Source organism: Taudactylus pleione, unplaced genomic scaffold (assembly GCF_031769625.1).
Source record: "Taudactylus pleione unplaced genomic scaffold, aTauple2 ptg000314l, whole genome shotgun sequence".
Classification (NCBI taxonomy): domain Eukaryota; kingdom Metazoa; phylum Chordata; class Amphibia; order Anura; family Myobatrachidae; genus Taudactylus; species Taudactylus pleione.
Window position 1 is genome coordinate 10,891,280 of NW_028284715.1, and position 22,698 is coordinate 10,913,977.

General features: G+C 44.2%; 1 protein-coding gene across 1 annotated transcript in view; it reads right to left on the reverse strand.

Moving 5' to 3' along the window:
* Positions 1–22,698, reverse strand: part of SPAG1 (sperm associated antigen 1) — a 120,506-nt gene that overhangs the window by 68,181 nt on the left and 29,627 nt on the right. Inside the window, exons 8-10 of the mRNA XM_088442685.1 lie at positions 13,810–13,940; positions 4,040–4,146; positions 142–274 (exon numbers count right to left, since the gene is read on the reverse strand). Of these exons, the coding sequence (XP_088298811.1) occupies positions 142–274; positions 4,040–4,146; positions 13,810–13,940 (371 nt within the window). The remainder of the gene's footprint in view (positions 1–141; positions 275–4,039; positions 4,147–13,809; positions 13,941–22,698) is intronic.

Consider the following 22,698-nt stretch of genomic DNA (forward strand, 5'->3'; position numbering starts at 1 on the left):
TGCCACTGCATAACGTGTCAAGCCACCAGTTATAACGCACTTCACAACACTGTAGAAATAAGAAATGTAATTCTGATAAAAATCTTTCAGGGTGATGTTAATCTCACAGATCATCCATAACTAGAATTCTAGCGCGATTACCTTTCTTGCAGCTCGGTTGGTCTTTTTCTTCTTCATCTGAACCCTCGATGTCCCGGATGATGATTCTCTTTCCTTTCTTCAAGGTCTCCTGTTGTTCTTCCTGCAGCTGCTCATTGATATTACACAGAGCTTTCTATGGAGAAACGATAATTGGAGGAGTGGTGAGAAATACAATGGTTTTATGGCCCATAAATTACAATACATAATCAATTGTTTGCACTTCTTTCCTTAGTCCATTATACGCGATATTGGTTTCTTATCAGAAATGCGCAAACCAGTCACTGCGTCCAGGAATCGTGCGCCCGTAGTACACAGACTGGACGCTACTTTGATTGACAGATAGTGCCATTTGTGGGTGGTAACAGGGGAAGGTGCTTGTGAACGGGGGAGTGGAGCTGCGAACGCAGGCGTGTCTGGGCGTCAAAACTGAGTTTTATGGGTGTGAATAATTCGCATTGAAGCGTCATTGTACACGTCACTTGGTTGTATTTCAGCCTGCGGTGTTTGCAGTGCTTGCGGTGGAGTAGGGTCTACCTCAAGCGCTGCGTGCAGCTCCAATGGCTCTCGACGGTTCTGATTAATCACACACTTTCTGGATATGACGTGTGCTAAAAAAGAAAAGTGGGCGTCTTTAGACCGGCATGCACTCACTCTGCCGTCGCTCTCTAAGACATAGAGGGCGTCCTTACACTAGACGGTGCGATCGCAGAATTTGCATACCCGGCCCCTTTTGGCAGCGAGAGAGCGTAGCTTAGCGTTCGGGTCTGAATTGACCCCTCAGTCCTCAGGACCCCAAACAGTGCATGTTTTCCAGATCTCCTCACAGAATCACAAGTGAAGTGATTAGCTCCACCTGTGGATCTTTTAAAATGTGTCAATGAGTAATGAATACACGTGCTGGGTGACCTGGAAAACGTGAAGTGTTTGGGGTCCTGAGGACAGAGTTTGAGAACCACTGTTATAGGGTGTTTCCATCTACGAGCAAATTTATCAATGCAGCCTTATGCAACTTTAACTAAATACAATTCCGTCTTCCAGCTGTGTTTTAAACTTTCTAATGATTGACAATTCAATTCAGCATGATGTGTCATCGGACATCACCGCGATGTCCAGCTGCGCATATTATAGTTTATTACAGAACGTAATCTTCACTCATTTGCCCGTGCACCTCTACAGCGCGGGAGTAAAAATTAGTTGAGATATTGGTCTGTGCCTTCACCAAATCGTCACGGTGGCACTTCGTGCAGGTTACACTGAATTGATTTGACATAACACATCTCACCTCTATTCTGTGCATTAGATATTCCAGTATGTAAGAGCAACAAATAGAAACCCATCTGTTTAGGTCAGTGATTTCCAGCCTTCTTCTATCACATTCCCCCTTATAATTGTTAACCAAGTATCCTAAATTAATACCATTGTAAGTGAAGCAGAGCTGAATTAAGGGCCTGATTCAGAGTTGGGAATAGAGTGAGATATCTCTCTCTCAACTGATCATCTTGGTGACACCATGCTGCACTGCAGATTTAGAATGTGCAGAGAGATTTAGATTTGGGAGGGAGGTGTCCACACTGACATCTAAATTGTAGAGTAATAATAAAGTTGTTCAGTATTTGTGGGCTACATGCAAAATCAGCCAGTACCTCTTGTACCCCACATGTAAAAAAGTGTTTGTATTTACACCCCTTGCATTGTAATATGGTTTGTTCAGGTTCACAGTTGAGAGACATATCTCACTCTATTCCCAACTCTGAATCAAGCCCTAAGACCCCATGTTGCCCAAGGCAGCATACTTGTTTAGGCAGAGTTCAAATATTTTCCTTCCCACCAAACAGATTGGACAGATATCTGTCAGTGTGTACCCAGCTTTATACAAACAAGCAACCCCTGACATCTACAAATATAACAAAGTCTCAATTTAATTTGTTTGGTCTACTCTGGTCTAGATTATATAAAGGCTTTAATGCAGGCTTGCCTACCCTCCCGATTTGGTCGGGAGCCTCTCGAATATTGGGTGCCGCTCCCGACCCCCTGGAAAGGCAGGTAAGCCTCCCGGCTGCCGCCTGCCCCCCGCAGAACTGCTAGAGACCCCCGCAGCGGGGATGCCCGATGACGCGATTTGCGATGAATCGCGTCATCATGGCTCTGCCCCCTGCTTCACTTTATTTTCGGCATTGTGAAGAGGCCATCATAGCCCGGCCACGCCCCCGCTGTATCCAGACATTCAGTTCCCTCCCGGAAGGAGGGAGCTGAATGTCGGCAAGTATACTTTAATGCAAAGCACAGATCGGGTGCAAGAAAGGTAAAGCAATGTATCCTGTAATAGAACCAGGCGAATGTGTAGAGATTAAAGGCATTCTGAAGGTGATATCCCCTTTAAATTTAACACCATTGTTCCCACATAATACAATTCATGTTTCATTTTAATATTCAGGGGATATTAGCACAAAATTGTAAATAAATTATAAGATCAGTTGCCCAATTTTCCATATTGAAACAGTAAAAACATTTTAGAATTACTGACAATCAAAATGTCTTAATAGAATTGTTTATCACTTCTTCCGACATTACGCTAATTGTTCTCAGTCCTGCCCTCCCTCGCCTTGTATACTTTATCTTGTCATTTCCTGTTTTATCTTTCTATTATTCTTTAGTATCAGGTAATGTTTGCGGTCATTGATGACATGACAGTGATAGTAACAGCAACGGTGTGCAATATGGAATGTAGTCACCATCCCAGTGATCGGGATACCGGCGGTCAGAATCCCGGCTCCAGAATCCCGACCTCTGACATCCTGCTGGTAAGTATTAGAGTTAGGTGGAGTGTTTGAGTTAGGGTTAGGCCCTAGGAGGAGGGTTAGGCTGCGGGAGGGGAGGGATAGGCTGCAGGGGGAGGGTTAAGGTTAGGCTGCAGGAGGGGAGGGTTAGGGTAAGCCTGCAGGGGGAGGGAGGGAAGGTTAGGCTGCGGGAAGATTAGGCTGCAGGGGGAGGGAGGGTACAACTGCGAGAGGGTTAGGCTGCGGGGGGGGAGGGTTAGGGTAAGCCTGCAGGGGGGGGGGGGTTAGGCTGCAGGGGGAGGGAGGGTTAGGCTGCGGGAGGGTTAGTCTGCACGGGGAGGGCGGGTTAGGCTGCAGGGGGAGGAAGAGTTAGGGTAAGCCTGCAGAGGGAGGGAGGGTTAGGCTGCAGGAGGGTTAGTCTGCAGGGGGAGGGAGAGTTAGGCTGCAGGGGGAGGGAGGGTTAGGCTGCGGGAGGGTTAGTCTGCAGGGGGAGGGAGGGTTAGGCTGCGGGAGGGAGAGTTGGTCTGCAGGGGGAGGGAGGGTTAGTCTGCAGGGGGAGGGAGGGTTAGTCTGCAGGGGGAGGGAGGGAGGGTTAGGCTGCGGGAGGGAGGGTTGGTCTGCAGGGGGAGGGAGGGTTAGTCTGCAGGGGGAGGGAGGGTTAGTCTGCAGGGGGAGGGAGGGTTAGGGCTAGGTTACAGGAAAGGCGAGTTAGAGGGAAGGTTAGGGGTTAGGTTTTGGATACTGTTAGGATTCTGAACGCCGGGATCCTGTACCCAAGCCGTGCTTATAAAGCCCATAATAATCAGATGTAAGCTTTGATGAGCATTGTCAGACAAATGAAAGCACATATATAGCACTGCACATGTTCTAGTTGCAGCAGTTTATTAAATAACTTACAAAGCATAAGCACAGCTTTTGTTGTTATTACGGTTTATAACATATAATCACTACTCTAATTATTATTACGCTTTATAATGACTAATAATAAACTCTATAATTACTCTCTTCCACAGTTCATCCTCTTCTGTTTTCCTGTGTCACAGATCGATCTATTAAATTAGCTTCAGCAGGTCATTCAATCACCGAATGACGACCAGTATAGGAGAGGAAGAGTTATTTACCTTAGCTATAGGATTTTCTGGTTCCTGCTGCAAGACAGTCTGTAGATCCTCAGCGGCGGCCTGGTAACTATGGAGGTTTGTGTTGACCGTAGCACGTCGTAAAAGAGCTAGATAGTGAAGTAATCATTTATTACAAACATGTAGTCAGAAGAGCATCACATCCATTACGAATTACAACTGCGATCTACAATGCAAAACCCCCATAGGTCACATTGTATATAAATATTCTTTTATTTAAGAAATGTATGATCCTGAAGCCCGGACCACAAATGCAAAACGCAGGCAGGAATTATTACTGTCCCAGCAGGAACATAGCTCAAACCAACCAAACAACTACCTCATAAATATCTGCTTCCTCTGAGTATTGTTCAATAACACGGTGTAAATAAACGGCCGGTGAATGTATCACAGTATAGGGAATCTGCCTGACAAGCAATGACTTTTATACCAGTTGACTTGAATGGAGATTGATCATGTAAATACTCATTGAGAAAAAGGGTTTTGATGAAGGTAAAAGGAGACGGAATTGATTTCGATGTCAGCTGCAGAAGAGAGCGATATGGACAGACGGAGGCAGAACAGGACAAGAACATTACTCAGGACTTGCCCTTGTAGCCTACTAGGGGTGGGGAAGGACTGTACCTCATCACAATGATACTATAGGGTTTTATTACTGCAGAGAGGCTCAGTCTGTTCTCACTGAGAAATAACCACAAACAAAGCAGCTTCTTTCATTTCTCCTTGTACAGAGCATAGGAAAAGCGATGAGAACAGACTGGGAATTACTTATACCTGGGCAGGAAGCACCTATTCTTCAGTCCAGGATGTGGGAATATCGCTCACGTCTCTGGATAAAGGATGTGGGGACATCACTCAATGAGCAAGTGACTCACTCTATCTTACTTACACAACCCGTTCATTGCACCGTGGATTTAGAACGTCATCTGTACATAGGTCCCGATTTAGAGACGCATGCTGATAGGAGCACAGTTGGCCGATGTTTTAAGTACTGCGCATGTGTCTGTGTTGCACTTTGCATGCGTCCACATTGTTACCGCTCCGAGACGCAGAACAAATTTGGATTCAGGGAGTGCGGTTTCAGTGTGCGTTCCTGGGAGGTAACAGAGGATTTGCTAGGCGTACCGCTGACAGCAGCTGCGTCCAAAGACACAAAGCCCATCACGCAGGAGTCCATGGTCAGACTGACCAGCTGCACCTGCTGTAGTGCTGGTGCACGTTTTGATGGTGCACTGATGTTTTCCACAGGCGCAAAGTGCTGCAAGTGGGCGTCTCAGATTAAAGGAAATTGGCCGCGGCAATAGCACAAGACGCAGACGCTTCTCCATATGTCTCAGAATCAGGCCCGTAATGCGCATTAAGAACACATTACTGCACATTTCAAAGCATCATAAACTGTGCATTTGACTCTCAATTGTATATGTCATATAGAAGTTTAACTAAAAACCCCACTTGCTCCTGTGTTGTATAGATATATAAAAAAGGGTCTAATTCTGGGTGGGAAACAGCCGCATCCGTGAAATGTGAACATCAGTGTATCTAAAAATGCAAAAATGTATAAAAACTACTGCGCACTCAGGAGCGGCAGCAATAGGAATTACCCAAAATCTGTTGCACAACACATAAAAATAACCACAAGTTTCAAAAAGCGGATAAAGCCTTTCATAGCGCTCGCTATTCAGACAGTTCAAATTGGAACATAAGAAAAATAAAGGAGAAAAGCAAAAAAATCAATAGGAATCCTCACCTTAATATATCCACTCCTGGTGTGCCTATACCATTCTGTGCAGCTACATGCAGCATGCACACATATAAACAACACTCGTGTGAATAAACCGGGCTATTTCTCAGGGCGGCACCACCAAAGAAATGAAAAAAAAAGTACTTACACAAAAACAGTCAATGTATAACTGTGAAAAAGATTTAGAAAAAACATAGCATGATACTGTATTACAAAGAATATTAAAAGGTTGGTATATTGCTCTGGAAATAGGCCTTAATGTAAATCTTTATATCCCTTTGGACGCGGTTTCTGGTTAGTCCGTATTTTCCAATATCATGGCCTAGTGGAGATGTCACATGCAGGGATAACAACATTTATTGATGCATACAAGTAAAATTCCACGTAGAAGTGAAAGAACCAACTAAACTAGATATTTGTGCATGTGGCACTCCTTAGGGTTCCGTAAAGTCCCACTCTGGTGCCAATAGTCCAATAAAGTCTGAAGTAGCACAAAGTCCTTCAAGGTTATTGTCTATTTCAAGGTGTGAGGCTGAGAATCACCCACTGTCCCTATATACCTATATTCCAGATGCCCCTCAAAATCTGGGGGTGGGGTGGGCAATTGTGGAAAAAAAACACTTCTAAACCCTCTAATAATCGTCTTTAACAACCTTAGTGCAATATACATATATCCAATTATACCCATGTTACAATAATTCATAAACATACGTGAAGCCAATGACCTGTAATTCCTTCATTTAATTTGACAGTAACCACCATCGGAACGGGCTAGTTTCAGTCCCGAACAGCCAGTTCCACGCAGTCAGAAGAAATTGCTGGAGAGTAGAAGACCGCCAACGACAAGGATGTTCCCTTAAGCAATAGTTTATAGAAAAAGGATATGATCCGAAAAGAATAGAAGAGCCTTTCCATAAATACGCCATATGTGATAGAACAGAATTAATTAAGGAGAAAAAACTATTTGGCATTCCCTTCATTACAAAATACAATAGCCAGCAAAAACAGGTAGAATCCATTATAAAAAAGCACTGGGGAATACTGCTAAAAGACCCCGTCCTAAAGGACATACAGTGCATCTAGAAAGTATTCACAGCGCTTAACTTTTTCCACATTTTGCTATGTTACAGCTTTATTCCAAAATGGAATAAATTCATATTTTTCCTAAAAATTCTACACACAATACCTCATAACGAACACGTGTTTATTTTTTTTTTTAGATTTTTGCAAATTTAATAAAAAAATCAAAACTAAGAAATCACATGTACATAAGTATTCACAGTCTTTGCCACGAAGCTCAAAATTGAGCTCAGGTGCATTCTGTTTCCACTGAACATCCTTGAGATGTTCCTACAGCTTAATTGGAGTCCACCTGTGGTAAATTTAGTGGATTGGACATGAACGCGTGGTCAAGACTGCAAGTAAAAAAGTAGGTGTGAAATTGCCCCAAATTCAAGTTCTCTATGACAGCAGAGTATTGAAGCGGACTAGAAGTATTTTAGCTGACCCTAGTCAACCCAACTATATGGTTTTCGAAAGATTACCATCAAATGTACGATTTAGGAGTGTGCGCCAACACACAAACCGGTTATATAATAGCTTCTTTCCAGCAGCTGTTCGTCTATTGAACTGTCAAAATGCACTGACCTGAGTATTATGGAAAGATTTTACTTGTTTGTTTTGTATGCTGAAGTGTTTGTTAAGGGGCCTATCCACTAGGCAACCTGAAAGACTAAACGTCTAGCGTTCAGACCTTCAGGTCGCCGAGGTACTGAACAGCGTTCACTGAACATCATTCAGTGAAGGAGCCCGACCTCCTATCTCTGAACATGCTGAACCTGACGAACGTCATCAGGTTGACGGGCATGTTCAGTAGATAGTCGGTTACGGCAAGGACCCAGCATGCACGCGCATCGCTGGTCCTAGCCAGCTCTCCATTACCCGACTTTGTGAACAATGCGACCAAAACCTCCTGGTTTTGGTCGGATTGTTCACAAAGTCGGGTAATGGATAGGCCCCTTAAGTGTTTGTAATTGACATTTTGTTGACAATCCAACATTGTTTTGTTCTGTTGTTGATGACAATAAAATGTGTATTGTATGATTTTGAAAGGCATACACCTGTCTATATAAGGTCCCACACTTGACAGTGCATGTCAGAGCACAAACCAAGCATGAAGTCCAAGGAATTGTCTGTAGACCTCCAAGACAAGATTTTCTAGAGGCACAAATCAGGGGAAGGGTACAGAAAAATATCTGCTGCTTTGAAGGTCCCAATGAGCACAGTGGCCTCCATCATCCGTAAATGGAAGAAGTTCGGAACCACCAGGACTCTTCCTAGAGTTGGCCAGCCGTCTAAACTGAGCGATCGAGGGAGAAGGGCCCTAGTCAGGGAGGTGGCCAAGAACCCGTTGGTCACTCTATCAGAGCTACAGCATTCCTCTGTGGAGAGAAGAGAACCTTCCAGAAGGACAACCATCTCTGCAGCAATCCACCAATCAGGCCTGTATGGTAGAGTGGCCAGACGGAAGCCACTCCTTAGTAAAAAGCACATGGCAGCCCGCCTGGAGTTTGCCAAATTGCACCTAAAGGACTCTCAGACCGTGAGAACAAAATTCTCTGGTCTGATGAGACAAAGATTAAACTCTTTGGCGTTATGCTTGGAGGAAACCAGGCACCGCTCATCACCAGGCCAATACCATCCCTACAGTGAAGCATGGTGGTGGCAGCATCATGCTGTGGGGATGTTTTTCAGCGGCAGGAACTGGGAGACTAGTCAGGATAGAGGGAAAGATGAATGTAGCAATGTACAGAGACATTCTGGATGAAAACCATCTCCAGAGCGCTCTTGACCTTAGGCTGGGGCAATGGTTCATCTTTCAGCAGGACAACGACCCTAAGCACACAGCCAAGATATCAATGGAGTGGCCCAGCCAGAGCCCAAACTTCAATCAGATTGAACATCTCTGGAGAGATCTGAAAATGGCTGTGCACCGACGCTTCCCATTCAACCTGATGGAGCTTGAGAGGTGCTGCAAAGAGGAATGGACGAAACTGCCCAAAGATAGGTGTGCCAAGCTTGTGGCATCATATTCAAAAATACTTGAGGCTGTAATTGCTGCCACAGGTGCATCAACAAAGTATTGAGCAAAGGCTGTGAATACTTAGGTACATGTGATTTCTTAGTTGTTGTTTTTTTTTTTTTTATAAAATTTGCCAAAATAAGAAACCAAAGTACCAAAAGGGGTTAAAATGCTATCATCTCAGCGGTGGCTAAGAAATGCATATTACAGGTATGGTTACAAACTACAGCACCTACACATACGATGTTTCAAGGGAAGCTTTTCCATATTTTTCGTATGGAATGGCTGGAGGCCATGTTGCAAAAAGAAAAGTTCACTGAATTTTTTTTCTCCACTTGGGAAAGTTATATTGAAACCTTATCCAAACCATTGAAAGAACAAATAGAGAAGTGTTTTAGAAATACACTTTGGTATGAAACACGTATTTGTTCAAATGATCCCCCAATATAATTTTAAGGTATCTGAATACCTAACTTAGAGTTATGAGGAAATATAATAAAAAAAAAAGTGTCAAGAACCCGGGTTTCTATCTTTATATCTATATATTTATATAAACACGATTATTGTTTATATATCTATTAATAGTGTTCTATTGGTACAATCACTTATTGATAGGTTATTGGATGTTGATTTTTCTGTATAAATACCAGAAACATACCATTGGTTTTTTTTTAGTAATAATATTTTTATATTTGTAACATTTGTACACAATTATTTTGCTTCAATAAAGAAATATTTAAAAAAAAAAAAAAAAAAATTGCCAAAATCTCTTTTTACACGTTGTTATTATGGGGTATTGTGTGTAGAGTTTTGAGGACAAAAATTAATTTATTCCATTTTCCACATAACAAAATGGAAAAAGTGAAGTACTGTGAATACTTTCCGGATGCACTGTATTACAAGAAAAGCCAAAATTCATATATCGGAAAGCAAACAATTAAAAATATCAGATTGTAAAAAGTGTAATAGATAAAGCAGGCTTCTACAGGTGAGGCACTTGTGTCATGTGTAGGAACTGCAAATGTACTAAGTATATTTCAACTAATTGCCAAAAGAATTTGAAATAAAACAATTTATCAGATGTCACAGTAAGAATGTGGTGTATCTTTTACAATGCTCATATAACAAACAATATATTGGCAGAACAAAGAGAAAAAAGGGCAGGAACCATTGCTTTAGTAGACTATGGCCCTGATTCAGAGCGCTCGCTCTGAATCAGGGCCGGTCTTTTTTTTTTTTTTTTTTTTTAAGAACGGCCTCCTGGCCGCTCGCATAGCTGTGGATGACCACCCACAGCTATAGCGGGCGGCCATGATGATGGTCGCGATGGTCAAGACCATCGCGACCATCGGTCTTGCGACGAGACCCTTGTGGTAGGGTCTCGTGGCCGCAAGCCCCAGAGAGGTTTCGGCTCTGACAGAGCCGAAAGCTCTCCCACTGACATCACTTGTGATGTCAGTGGGGCCGCCTCCAGACGGTAGGCGTTCTCATGGGAACGCCTCCGTCTGGGCAGCCACCCCCCCCCGGCCCGCCCACCAAAGGGGGCATGCTGTCACTCAACATCGACAGCACGCCCCCTTTAGTGCGAGACCCGGAGCGACGGATTGCCCGTCACTATCCGGGTCTCGCGAATGCGCACGACGGAGCCGGCTCAGTCGTGCGCATGCACTCTGGGCCACCATCGACCCGGTTGCGAGCGCTCAGCGCTTGCTACCGCGTCTGAATCAGGCCCTGTGTCACTTGAGACTTTATTGGACTATTGGCACCAGATTGGGACTTTCCGTAGCCCTAAGGACTGCCATATGCACTTATATCTGGTATAATTGGTTCTTTCCTTTCTGCTTGGAATTTGACTTGTCTGTATCAATAAAATCAGTTGTTCCTACATTTAACATCTCTATTGGTCCATGTTATTGGAAAATACAGACTAACCAGACGGGGCATCCAAAGTGATGTCAAGATACATATTAAGGCCTATTTCACCCTTCAAAAGGGTGAGTGCAATATACCCACTTTGTATTATTCTTAGTAATATAGTATCAGGCTGTTTTGTTTTGTTTATTTTATCTTTTTCATAGTTATACATTGACTGTTTTAGTGTAAGTACTTTTTAAAAAAAATTCTTTGGCGGTGCCGCCCTGAGAAGTAGCAATGTGTTTATTCACACGAGTGTTTCTTATATGTATGCATGCTGCATGAAGCCGCACAGCATGGTATAGGCAAACCAAGAATGGATATATTAAGGTGACTGTGCATCTGAGTTCGCAGCCATTACAGCATGGTCCTATAACACACCCATAAGACGGACCATCTTCGTGCATTTGAATAGCCACCTCCCAGGAATACATTTCTAATACTGTAGGTCTCAATCTCAACTGTGTGCACAGACACTGGAGCCATGTGCAGAAGAAAAATAATTGCTCAACTGCGTCTTATATTAGCAGATTGTCCGACTCAGAATCAGGCCCAAAGCGAGTAGTGTTTGTGATAAACAAAAGAGCAATCTAGCTCCCATAGACTGGAGAATTACTTCCATTCAAGTAACCCCATCCTCATTGACTCTTCGGAGGGAATTCAGTTGTTTTTTCACACCCGCCACTAGATGGCGCCCATCGGCACAATTCAATTTATTTGAAAAGATAGCACCACTGAGGATGAATCTTTGTTAATAACAAACACTTTTAAAAGTGCCTACCACCTGATATATTCATATATTGTTGCTGAAGAAGTACTTACAAATATATAAGGAAGTGTCTTTATTATTACAGCATTAACCACTTAACTGATGATTTTTTTTTTTCAAAAAGCCGCTCAGAAATTGTTGGGGTTTTTTTTATAACTGGATTAGGTCAAGAAATTTTTTTAAAACGTATCCACCGCAAGTTTTAAAAAAAAAATACATTTAAAAACCGTATACCATAAAAATTGCAATTTTTATGGTATACTGTAATGATGGCCGATGGATTCAACCATCAATAGAAACTCTCGACAGTCACTGATGTTTCCAAATCGGTTTGCAAACCATCAATGGTCCCACACCTCTGCTGGACCCCTTCGCACCCCGCCACGGACGCCGCTGGACCCCCGCACCCTGCCATGGACGTTGCTGAACCTCCACAACGCAAGCCGCCCCCCCTGGCCAGAAAAAAAAATCTCATATCCAAAATGCTCCTGATCCCGAGCATTTTGGATATGGAAAACTCTCAACCTGTACACACACACACTAAATTATATATATATATATATATATCCCGATCACTGTGGCCAGCAGTGATCGGGACACATGGTTAGGCGGAGCTGAGGCTGGAAGGAGTGGGCATGGGCGCTGCTAGGCTGCCCAGATACATAGCAGCAGCCAGGGCTACCAGAGCCGCGGCTCCTGCTTTTAGTAGTCAGCGATCACTACTGTGATCACTGTTCTGATGCTCCGAAGGCTACAGCGGGAGGGTGTCCCGCTGGCGGCCCGGGTACATAGCAGCAGCCACGGCTTCTTCTACTTAGTGAGCAATAATGTGATCACTGTTGATACGGAACCGCAGCGGCCCGGGTACATAGCAGCAGCCGCAGCTACCAGAGCCGCGGCTGCTTCCTACTGAAGGGGGTGAGGCCGGCTGCCCGATCACTGCTGGCTACAGCGATCGGGTCACAGCAGCAGCCGGGGCTACAGGATGCGCAGCTTCTATGGAAGTGCGCCGGGAGGGGGGTGCCTCGGATGCCCAATCACTGTGGCCAGCAGTGATCGGGACATACAGGAGGTGGATCTGCGGGTGTAGAGAGACCAGCTGGTCCCTCTGATGTAGGCGGCTGCGGGAAGATTACCTTCCTGTAGCCGCCTAGTGGGCATTTCTGACTGGTCGCATCAGATGCGGCCATGTCAGGGAAAGCCCAGCCTGGTGTGGTCGCATCTGATGAGACCGTGCCAGGCAAGTGATTGCATTTCAGCCACCCTACCGTTTATGCAACATAATAATGCCACCTTTTTCCAGCCAGCACAATACGACTCCCCTAATGTCCCGCATGTTGGCATTCATTTTAGGAATACAGCAACAATACCGTTATTATTATAATTACAGAAGGATAGTTTTTCCTCCGATCAATGGTCTCCTATTGTCTAAGCGGGATGAGCGATTATAGATAAACCATAAACTATCCCTCGGAATAACGTTTCATCGTCAGCAGGATTATTATCCTGATTGGTACTTTAGAATATAATTAGTTTTGATGTACAGGACATTCATGTATTCTAATGGCCAATAAAAAAAAGATAATTTGTTATATTGCAGAAACGAGAGTGTGGCTGAACAAGAGAACAAACACAGAAAAATACTTTTAAATGCCATAAAGACCAAAATAAAATATTTACATACATATTTTTAATTATATGATTCATGTTTTTCCTATAATAGATAGTAGACATGTCTTTAGTGTAGTTTCAATTTGCAGACAGTAATTTTGTGGGCGGAAACAAGATTGACGAGGATGCTCTCCATTATTTCAGTGAGATGGTGGTTATGACACTGATGCCCATTTTAACTCACCTCATAAATCACACATTGGATAGGGATGGCAATCAGTGGGTTAACCATCCATGGCATGAAACCATCGATGGCCACCCCCACTGTAGGTAACGGCAGGCCAATCAGGGAAAGGGGTGGGGCTTAGCGGCACAACAGTTGTTGTGGCCAAGCTCCATTGCTCCTGAGCGGAGGAAAAATAGAAAAACACGCTGAATCTCAGCCATCGATGGCGGAGAACCATCAGATCTCAGCCATCAATGTCACAACCATCGACCGTCGATGGCAAATCATTGATGGTTGTTAGATGTCGATAGTCATTGGTCATCCCTAACATTGGATGGCTGGCATTAATAATTTATTAGCATTTTGGTCTCATTGCAGTGGGTATTATATGCCAGTATGTGCCCCTCACCTTTTACATTGCCAGGCTCTAGCTCCAAAGCTCGCTCACAGTCATTCAGAGCATTCTGCCAGTTCTGCAGCTTAATCTCCGCTTGGGCTCTGTTGTTATATGCAGCTGCTGACGGTAATATGGAGACGCTCCTAGGTAAACATAGCCGATACAATTACAATAAGGCCTTCTGTTTTCTTTTATTCCCTTTATTATTATTATCCCTTTATAATTCTTTACTAACATTACTATAAAACAGAGATATAGAGATTGCACATCAGAATATGTATTATTAATTGGATAAAACTGTTGTTAGTGCCAGGATAACTTCATGGAGAGAAATAGTGACAGCAGCCGGCCATGGAAAGCCTACAGGTCTGGACACTGAGACGTAAGCTCAGTGGTGTAACTAACGGGCCCCCGGGTCCAGTGGGGCCCCGCACTGCACACCCTGCACCCATATTATTTTAAACTTACCTGTCCGTGGTCCCACGGCGGGTGTCAGTGCTGCTAAGAACACTGGAAAATGGCTGCCGCGGCCAGTTTCCCGGCGTTCTGCGCATGCGCAGTAGACTCCGGGCACACTCTAGCGCCCGGAGTCTACTAATGCTCCAGTAGATGGCCAGCTGCGTCAGTCGGCTGCCGGCCACCGGGAAGAGAGGAGGGTCTCGCATGGGGAGTGAACACAGGCCCCCTCCTCTCTTAAGACGCCCCTGCGTAAGCTGTTACTATAAGCATAAAGGGCCTTATTGAGAGTTATACACTATGCTGTAGTTTTCGCAGTTGAGCAATTATCGTCCGTCTGCGCGTCCGTCTGACTCACACAGCGCATGCAACAAGGTACAATACTGCAGCTGCTCGCAGCGAGTATTTATTCGTTGTCTGATTGTCAGTCAGGGAGCGTTTGGGGGTTGTAACAGGGAGTGTCGGCTACTTATGCAGGCGCGTTACGACCGTGTCGGGGGAGGGAGGGTGTCAGGTCCTGGGTCTGTGATTCTGTACGCAGTAGACATGGCTACAGCATCTCATTTCCCGCGGTCACTTTGTGCGACCATAGAGGAGCGCTAACATGGGATGATCTGCGTCCAATGCTGCGTCTGTGTACGAACATGCTTCATATGCAAAGACCCCGGTGGGCGACTCTAAACATATCCCTGCAGCTGCGACATTTGCAGATTTTTGCACAGCGGCTGCGTATGGATAGCGGCTGCCAAGGCAATAGCGTACATATCTGAATAAGGCCCAAAGTCCGCAAAACTACTTCATTCGTTTCAAATTATTAATCATTGGACTCAATATAAACTGCAATATAACCATCTTATCAGTAAGGTCATCACAAGAGGTTTGTGATCAGTGTTCTGAGACCTTGGGGAAGGTTACAAAATAACACTAAGAAACCTCTAGGATTTGTATTTTGATGAATATACAATAATTAAATACTTGCTATAACCATATTTAGCACAGCACTTTATGGCATTTAACATAGAATGTATACAAAATATGGGCAGCTCAACCTTAGAATCTGCATGTTTAGCCTTTGCTTAAATACAGATTTGGATCATACTGACAGTACTATGGACCTGATTCAGACCCGCTCGCTAAGGCGCGATTGCTCGCCATTCGTTGCGATCTGATTTTGGTTGCTCGTAAGCCACTATCAGGTCGCTGCTTTGAGTGACAGATAGTGCGGTTTGTGGGTGGTAACAGGGGAAGGTGCTTGTGAACGGGGGAGTGGATGTGCGAACGCAGACGTGTCAGGCCGCCAAAACACTGTTTAAAGGGCGTGCATAATTAGCAAAGTAGCGTTATTGTACACGTCACCTGCATGTATTTCAGCCCGCACTGATCACTGTGCTTGCGGCAGGTTAAGGCAACCCCAAGGGCTGCGAGCAGCTCCGATGCCTCCTTCATTTGCCGGTGATGATGTCTGTTGCGAGTGGTAAGGGGGCGTCTTTAGACATTTGCTTGCGCAGTTTGCCGTAGCTCGCTAAAACATAGTGGGTATCGGGGGGCGTGGCCTGGCACAGCATGGAGTAGCAGCACGTCGCTGTAACTCCCGACGAGATCCGAGCAAATATCCTGTTCCCCTGGTGGTCTAGTGCTGGCTCTTTACCTGGGGGTGTATGAACTCCCGCTGAAGCCTCCGGTGTCTGGTGCGGGCGCAATCGGCGCTCCGGGAAGATCCTTTGTGTCTCGGACTGCTGGGGCCTGTGACACGGTGAGGTCTGTGCCTCCTCTCTCCTGGCTGAATCCCTCTGATCGGCAGGACCCGCTGGCGCGCTGCTGCGCTGCTCCTCTCCCTCTCAGTTGCCGCGCGCTGTCTGGAGTCTCTGTGCTCCTCAATCCTGACAGTGGGTGTCCTCCGCTGCTGGTGCCTCTCCGCTGGTCCTTGGCTTGGTAAGCTCGTCCTTGGGCGCCATTTCAGACGGCTCCTAGGTCACCTGACGCTGTGTTCCTCCATTACAACTCCCCTGTTTTGCTGGGCTGCTCTGACCATTGTTACTTTGGGCACATATAGTGATTCTTTCACTTAGGGTGGATTTATCAGTTGTTATTAGCACTGCCTGACTGCCCACATATTAAGTTACATCATGGGGAAAACTAGCAATGCTGCTGGAGCGGCTGCTAAACTAGAAAAGTTCGCTAGAAATTCTCAGGTGCATCAACCGTCTGGTCAGGGTGCTCTTCATCCCCCGTCGCCTTTGTCTGTCGAGGGTGACACGGACTCTAATGATACATCACAATCTACTCAGCAGATCCTACAGGCAATATCCACATCCGAACAACGAGTCACCGATAAAATTGGTCAGGTGCAGATCGATGTGTCCTTATTACGTCAGGACATGCAAAAAATAAGAGAGAGAGTCGGCGAAACTGAGCACCGTATTTCCGACCTAGAGGACATCACCATGCCCCCTAAAACATAAAGTGGAGGATTTGTCTTCGCAAGTAGTATCTATCCAGGCCAAACTTTCGGATGTGGAGGGGCGCCTCAGGCGCAATAATATCCGTATTGTTGGGCTCCCTGAGCGGGCTGAGGGCTCGACGCCTGAGAAATTCCTCGAGGACTGGCTAATTCATCTATTTTCTCGTGAGGCGTTTAGTCCGCAGTTTGCTGTGGAACGTGCCCATAGACTTCCTTTCAGGCCTCCTCCACCGGGTGCTCCTGCAAGAACCTTCATTGCCCGCTTACTACACTTTAAAGACCGGGACACTGCTCTTCGATTGGCCCGCACCAGGGGTCCACTTCAATTTGAAAATCAATCCGTCTCATTCTTTCCTGATTTCGCACTGGAGGTGCAGAAGAGTCGTTCACAGTTCCTACAAGTCAAACGCAAACTCCGTGACTGTAATATTCAGTACTCTATGCTATTCCCTGCTAGATTGCGGGTAGTACATGATAATAACACCCATTTTTTTGCTAATCCTAAGGAGGCGGAATCCTGGCTGGAACGTCAGCCCCGTGCTCCTCGCTGAAAGGAATTAATGCTTGCAAATATTATTGTCCATATTTTGTACTGGTTTGATGTGTTTTTTTTTTTTTTTCTTTCTCCAGTGTGGCTCTGGGGGGGGGGAAGAAAAGAAATTTATATATAGATGTCTGTCTCCACCAGGGGACCAATTACGTTTATTTTTTATTAGGGAGTTCCTTGCTGAATATAGCAGTAGGATATATTTCCTATTCCCTAATAACTCAAGCTCTAAATTGAAGTATACTGGTTAGTTAGTTAATTAGTGTTAGGTGGGGGGGAGTTTAGGGCATGGGAACTAGGTATGCCTTAGGTTTTCGAGGTTATACAGGGAGGGTTAGGGAAGGGGTGGATGTTTGTTTATATCTTTTTTTTTTACTGTCATCAGGTTGTAATGTCTCTGCTTTTTTGAATGTGATATGCTGTTCGTTGCTGCCCTGCCGGCTAGATGCACACGGGTTCGTTTCTCTATGTTTCATCGCTCTCTCAGTATTGTTCCCCATTAATGATCCCTGCTGCGCCATCCTATATCTGTCGAGATATATAACTCATGGCTACGTCTGTAGGTGATTTACGTATATTGGGTTGGAATGTCCGAGGCCTGAACGATAAAGTCAAGCGCTCTCTTGTTCTGACGCAAATTAAGAAATACCAGGCTGAAATTGTATGTCTCTCTGAGACTCACTTATATGGTAGTAAGGTATTGGCCCTTAAAAAGCCTTGGATAGGTCACATGTACCACTCTACTTTCTCAAATAATGCAAGAGGACTCTCAGTCCTTATTAGCAAATCACTACGTTTTAATTTGGAATCCAGCCAGATTGATACCCAAGGTAGATATGTCTTTATGCGTGCTGTTGTTAATTGTGTTCATCTTCATATAATAGCGATTTACATCCCTCCTCCATATAGCAATGATGTTATGCGACAGGCTGCTATGTTTGTTGCTCAATCTCCTGATACCCCTGTGATCTGTGTGGGGGACTTTAATAACGTTGTAGATGGTCGGTTGGACAGGTGGAGGGAGAGTACTGATTTGATGCTGCCCTCTCCCTCTCCCACTCCATTCGCCAATCTTATAGCTGAATTGGGTTGGATTGATGCTTGGCGTAGTAGAAATCCGAATGCCACTCAATATTCATGTCATTCTACCTCCTATCAGACACTGTCCCGAATTGATTTAGCTTTGTTGTCCTCTCATATTTTGCCCATGGTAAGTGATATAAAATATTTGTCTAGGGGTATCTCAGATCATTCTCCTATTTTACTTGCTATAAACATGTCTCAAGATAGAGGGGTGCGGTTTTGGAAATTACATCCATTCTGGCTATCTATGATGGGAGCTGGCTCTGAACTGGTTGCGGCATGGGAGGAGTTCCAGATAGATAATTTCCAATGTCCAAATCCAGGTATTAGGCATGATGCTTTCAAAGCTTACATGCGAGGCTCGTTTATTAGACGGGTATCTGAGATTAAAAAGTATAGTAGGGGGGAGGGATCTCGTCTTGAGCTCTTGTGCTCACAGCTGGAGGGTCAATATGTCCTCTCTCGATTACCATGTGATCGTGAATTGTGGTTGAGTACACAGCGGGAGTGGACAGAATACTTATTTGACAGGTCTAGACGTAGACTACTCTTCTCTAGACACAATCAGTATTTTCAGTCGGAGATTGGGGGTAGATATTTAGCCTCTTTAGCTAAGGTAGACTCCCATATTGGCACTGTACAGTGTATTAGAGATTCTGGAGACCAGTTACGCTACTCTGGTGTCGATATTTCTAAGGTATTTCATGACTACTATTCTTCCCTATATGCCTCCAGAGTTTCCTATTCCCCAGATCAACTTCGGGAATATTTGGATTGTGTTACTCTGCCGAAGCTGTCTCAAGAGGCTATCACATGTTTAGATGCACCATTCACTTTGGAGGAGATAGATTTGGCTGTGTCTTCCCTTCCTGCTTCTAAGGCTCCGGGCAGTGATGGGATTCCTGTAGAAGTGTATAGGAAATTTAAAGATTTTTTTAATCCCTATTTATTAAATTTATTCAACTCACTATTTGACTATGGAGCTATCCCCCCGTCTATGTGTGAGGCTATTATTGTAGTACTGGCTAAGCCGGGGAAGGACCTTACTCTCTCTGAATCCTATCGTCCTATCTCATTATTATCTACAGATGTTAAAATATTAGCTAAATTGTTAGCCACTCGCCTAAATTTAGTTATCACTTCACTTATACACCCTGATCAAACTGGGTTCATGCCGGGGAAGTCTACGGTTCAAAATCTCCGTAGATTATTCTATCATTTGCAGAGAAAAGATATGCTTGGGGAGGGGGCTGTGGTGGTGTCTTTGGATGCCGCCAAGGCCTTCGACTCAATAGAATGGGGTTATCTGTGGGCAGTACTTCATAAGTTTGCCTTTGGTCCCCGTTTTATAAAATGGATTCAGCTTCTGTATTCTTCTCCGGCAGCTAGGGTATCTGTGAACGGCCATATGTCAGATGCATTTCCCCTGATGAGGGGGACTCGTCAGGGATGCCCTCTATCACCTGCTCTTTTCGCTATGGCCATTGAGCCATTAGCCTGTATGCTTAGGGCGGATCCTGATGTCCGAGGAATTAGGTCAGGTGTGGCAGAGGATATAGTGGCCCTATATGCAGATGACATGCTCCTCTTTCTGGAGGACTATGCACACTCATTGGAATCAGTTTCACGTATTATTAGTGTGTTTGGCGACTTTTCGGGGTTACATATTAATTGGGATAAGTCCAATATTTTTCCCATATCGGGATGTATCCCTGTACAGAAACATTTGCCTTGCCCCCTGCAGTGGACCCTAAGGTTTAAATATTTGGGTGTATGGATTACTCCATTGGCATCAGATTATATCTCACAAAATATAGACCCCATAACCACAAATTTTAAAGCAAAAATCCACGTTTGGAAAAAATTACCTCTGTCAGTATTGGGGCGTATAAACTTGTTTAAAATGTCTATCCAGCCCAAGTATCTATACATCTTACAGCATTCTCCAGTTTATTTACCTAAAAGGGTGTTCAGTAGTATTGATAGTATTATTATATCTTTCATCTGGGGTTGTCGTACTGCTCGTGTTTCTATCAAAGCCCTTTGTAAAAATAAAACCTCTGGGGGCTTAGGTCTTCCTAATCTCCGGTTTTACTACATTGCTGCCCAGTTAGTACATTTGTCTGAGTGGAGATCTGATACCTCCAGTTTGACGTTACAGAGTTTCTTGACTGAACGGGTGGGATTCTCTTTTACACCTTACCTCTTTTGTCCACCTCTAGATTGCCCCCTCTATTGCGACAAGCTATGCTGATTTGGCGATATACCCATACTCTGTTTGAATGGTCTGGGACAGACGCGGACTCCCCCCTCTGGTTTAACAGTTCTTATGCTGAATTGTTCAAACTGTCTAATGACAATTTGTGGCTTTTAAGGGGTATTAAATCTATAGGTCAGTTATATGAGAATGGTCATCTTAAATCATTTTCACAATTACAAACTGAATTTGCTGTCCCCAATGTAGCCTTATTTAGGTATTTACAGTTACGACATGCTGTGCAGGCGCAGTTTACTGGAGCTGCTCCTATACTATCTCCATCTCCTGTTAAAACTCTACTTTCTGCCTTGGGGTCTAGGGGTAAGGTATCCTGTATTTACGCGACTCTTAATAATAAATTAAACCCAGAGTTGCTTGCTCCCCTCAGGCTGAGGTGGGAAGTTGACTTTGGCCCCATCTCCGATGAGCACTGGCTACAGATCTTGGGTTCAATTAGTTATACTACTCCATGTATTAGGTATCAACAGGTGCATTATTACGTATTGCACAGAGTATACCGTACACCTGTATCCCTGCACCGAGCTGGATTTAGAATGGACTCACTTTGTCCTAGATGTCAGGAAGAGAGTGCTGGTTTCTGGCACTTATTATGGAGCTGTCCATTAGTAAATGAATTTTGGAGGCAGGTATGGGGAGATATTTTGGTTACGGAACCTTCTCTGCCAGACTTTAGTCCTGTGACTTGTTTGTTCGGACTGGATTTGGAAGAAACGCACTCCCCAGTACTCTATCGATATGTTATGTGTCTCTCCACAATGGCTAAAGTGATTGTGGCCCGCACGTGGTTTACAGCTGACTTCCCCGTTCTACATAAGTGGAGAGCGTTGGTGAATGTTGTAATCAGACATGAAAGACACATGTTTAGGTCCCGCAATGCTATGAATACATATCACAAAAAATGGGACAGATGGTGTCACTCAGAATTGGGCAGAGCGAATGAGGCAGAAACTGACGTATAAATATACTGATTGGAGTCGAGTTGTATCTGGCTTACCTTGGGTTGTAGTGAATTTATAAATGTATTCCCAATATTTTACTAATTAAAGTGTTATACTGATGTGATGTTATGTAATAACCTGTTCTTTTTTTTTTTATTGTTTTCTGGCAATTTGTACATTGCATGTTACGATGCAACAGTTGCATTCGTAATCATTTATAACCTTTTTGTCGGCGCAAAATAATCACACGTCATGTTTGCTTATATAATGTCTATTTCAATAATTTTCTTCTCTGTTTATTGTAACAGTATAATCTATAACAGTCTACTCACAACTGTGTTTCAATATAATGATGATGCTATTTTATTTTCGTTTTTGTTTGAATGTTATGTTTATGGAAAACTTTCAATAAAAAACACCTGATTTAAAAAAAAAACAAAAAAAAAACATAGTGGGTATCCTTACGCGACGAAGTGCGAGCACTTAATTTAAATAACCAGCCCCTTTTTGCCAGCGAGCGGGTCTGAATGAGCTGCAATATGATCCCAATGAAATGCTGTAACCTGATGCATCTATTTATAAAAAGAAAAACGACTAGATTTAAAAAATTAGTAACAATAACCTATGGACAATTCTGAAGTGTGGAACACTATTAAGTGAAATATTAAATTAAATTCAGACTTTGTTCTAAATACAACACTTTCAAGTCAAGATTACATATAGATTTGCCATATTAAGCACCTCGTATAACATACACAGGGGGAGATTCACGCACATATCGGGTTAGTACGGTAGGAATAACTTGCTCATTTTTGTTCACACCTCCTTGGGGTGCGAATAAAACGCACGTTGTATCAGTACACAAAGTTCTGAAGGAGCTCTGCCATTAATTGAATCTTTTCGAAGGAACGCAGGCGTGCCTGTGCGTTTGAACGGCGTTACAGGGGCGTGCATATTTAAGTCCCAGCGACGGCATACGCAGCTAGAGGTCTAGATGGCGACCGGAAGCTTCACAGTTTGTGAGTCAGGTCAAGCTCAACCAGAACTGTGCCTATGGGTCCGATGATACTCGATGTTAACGATGTTTTCGCTGACTTGCAGATGTATGTAATGGGAAGTGGGCGGCTCTATAAGCTCT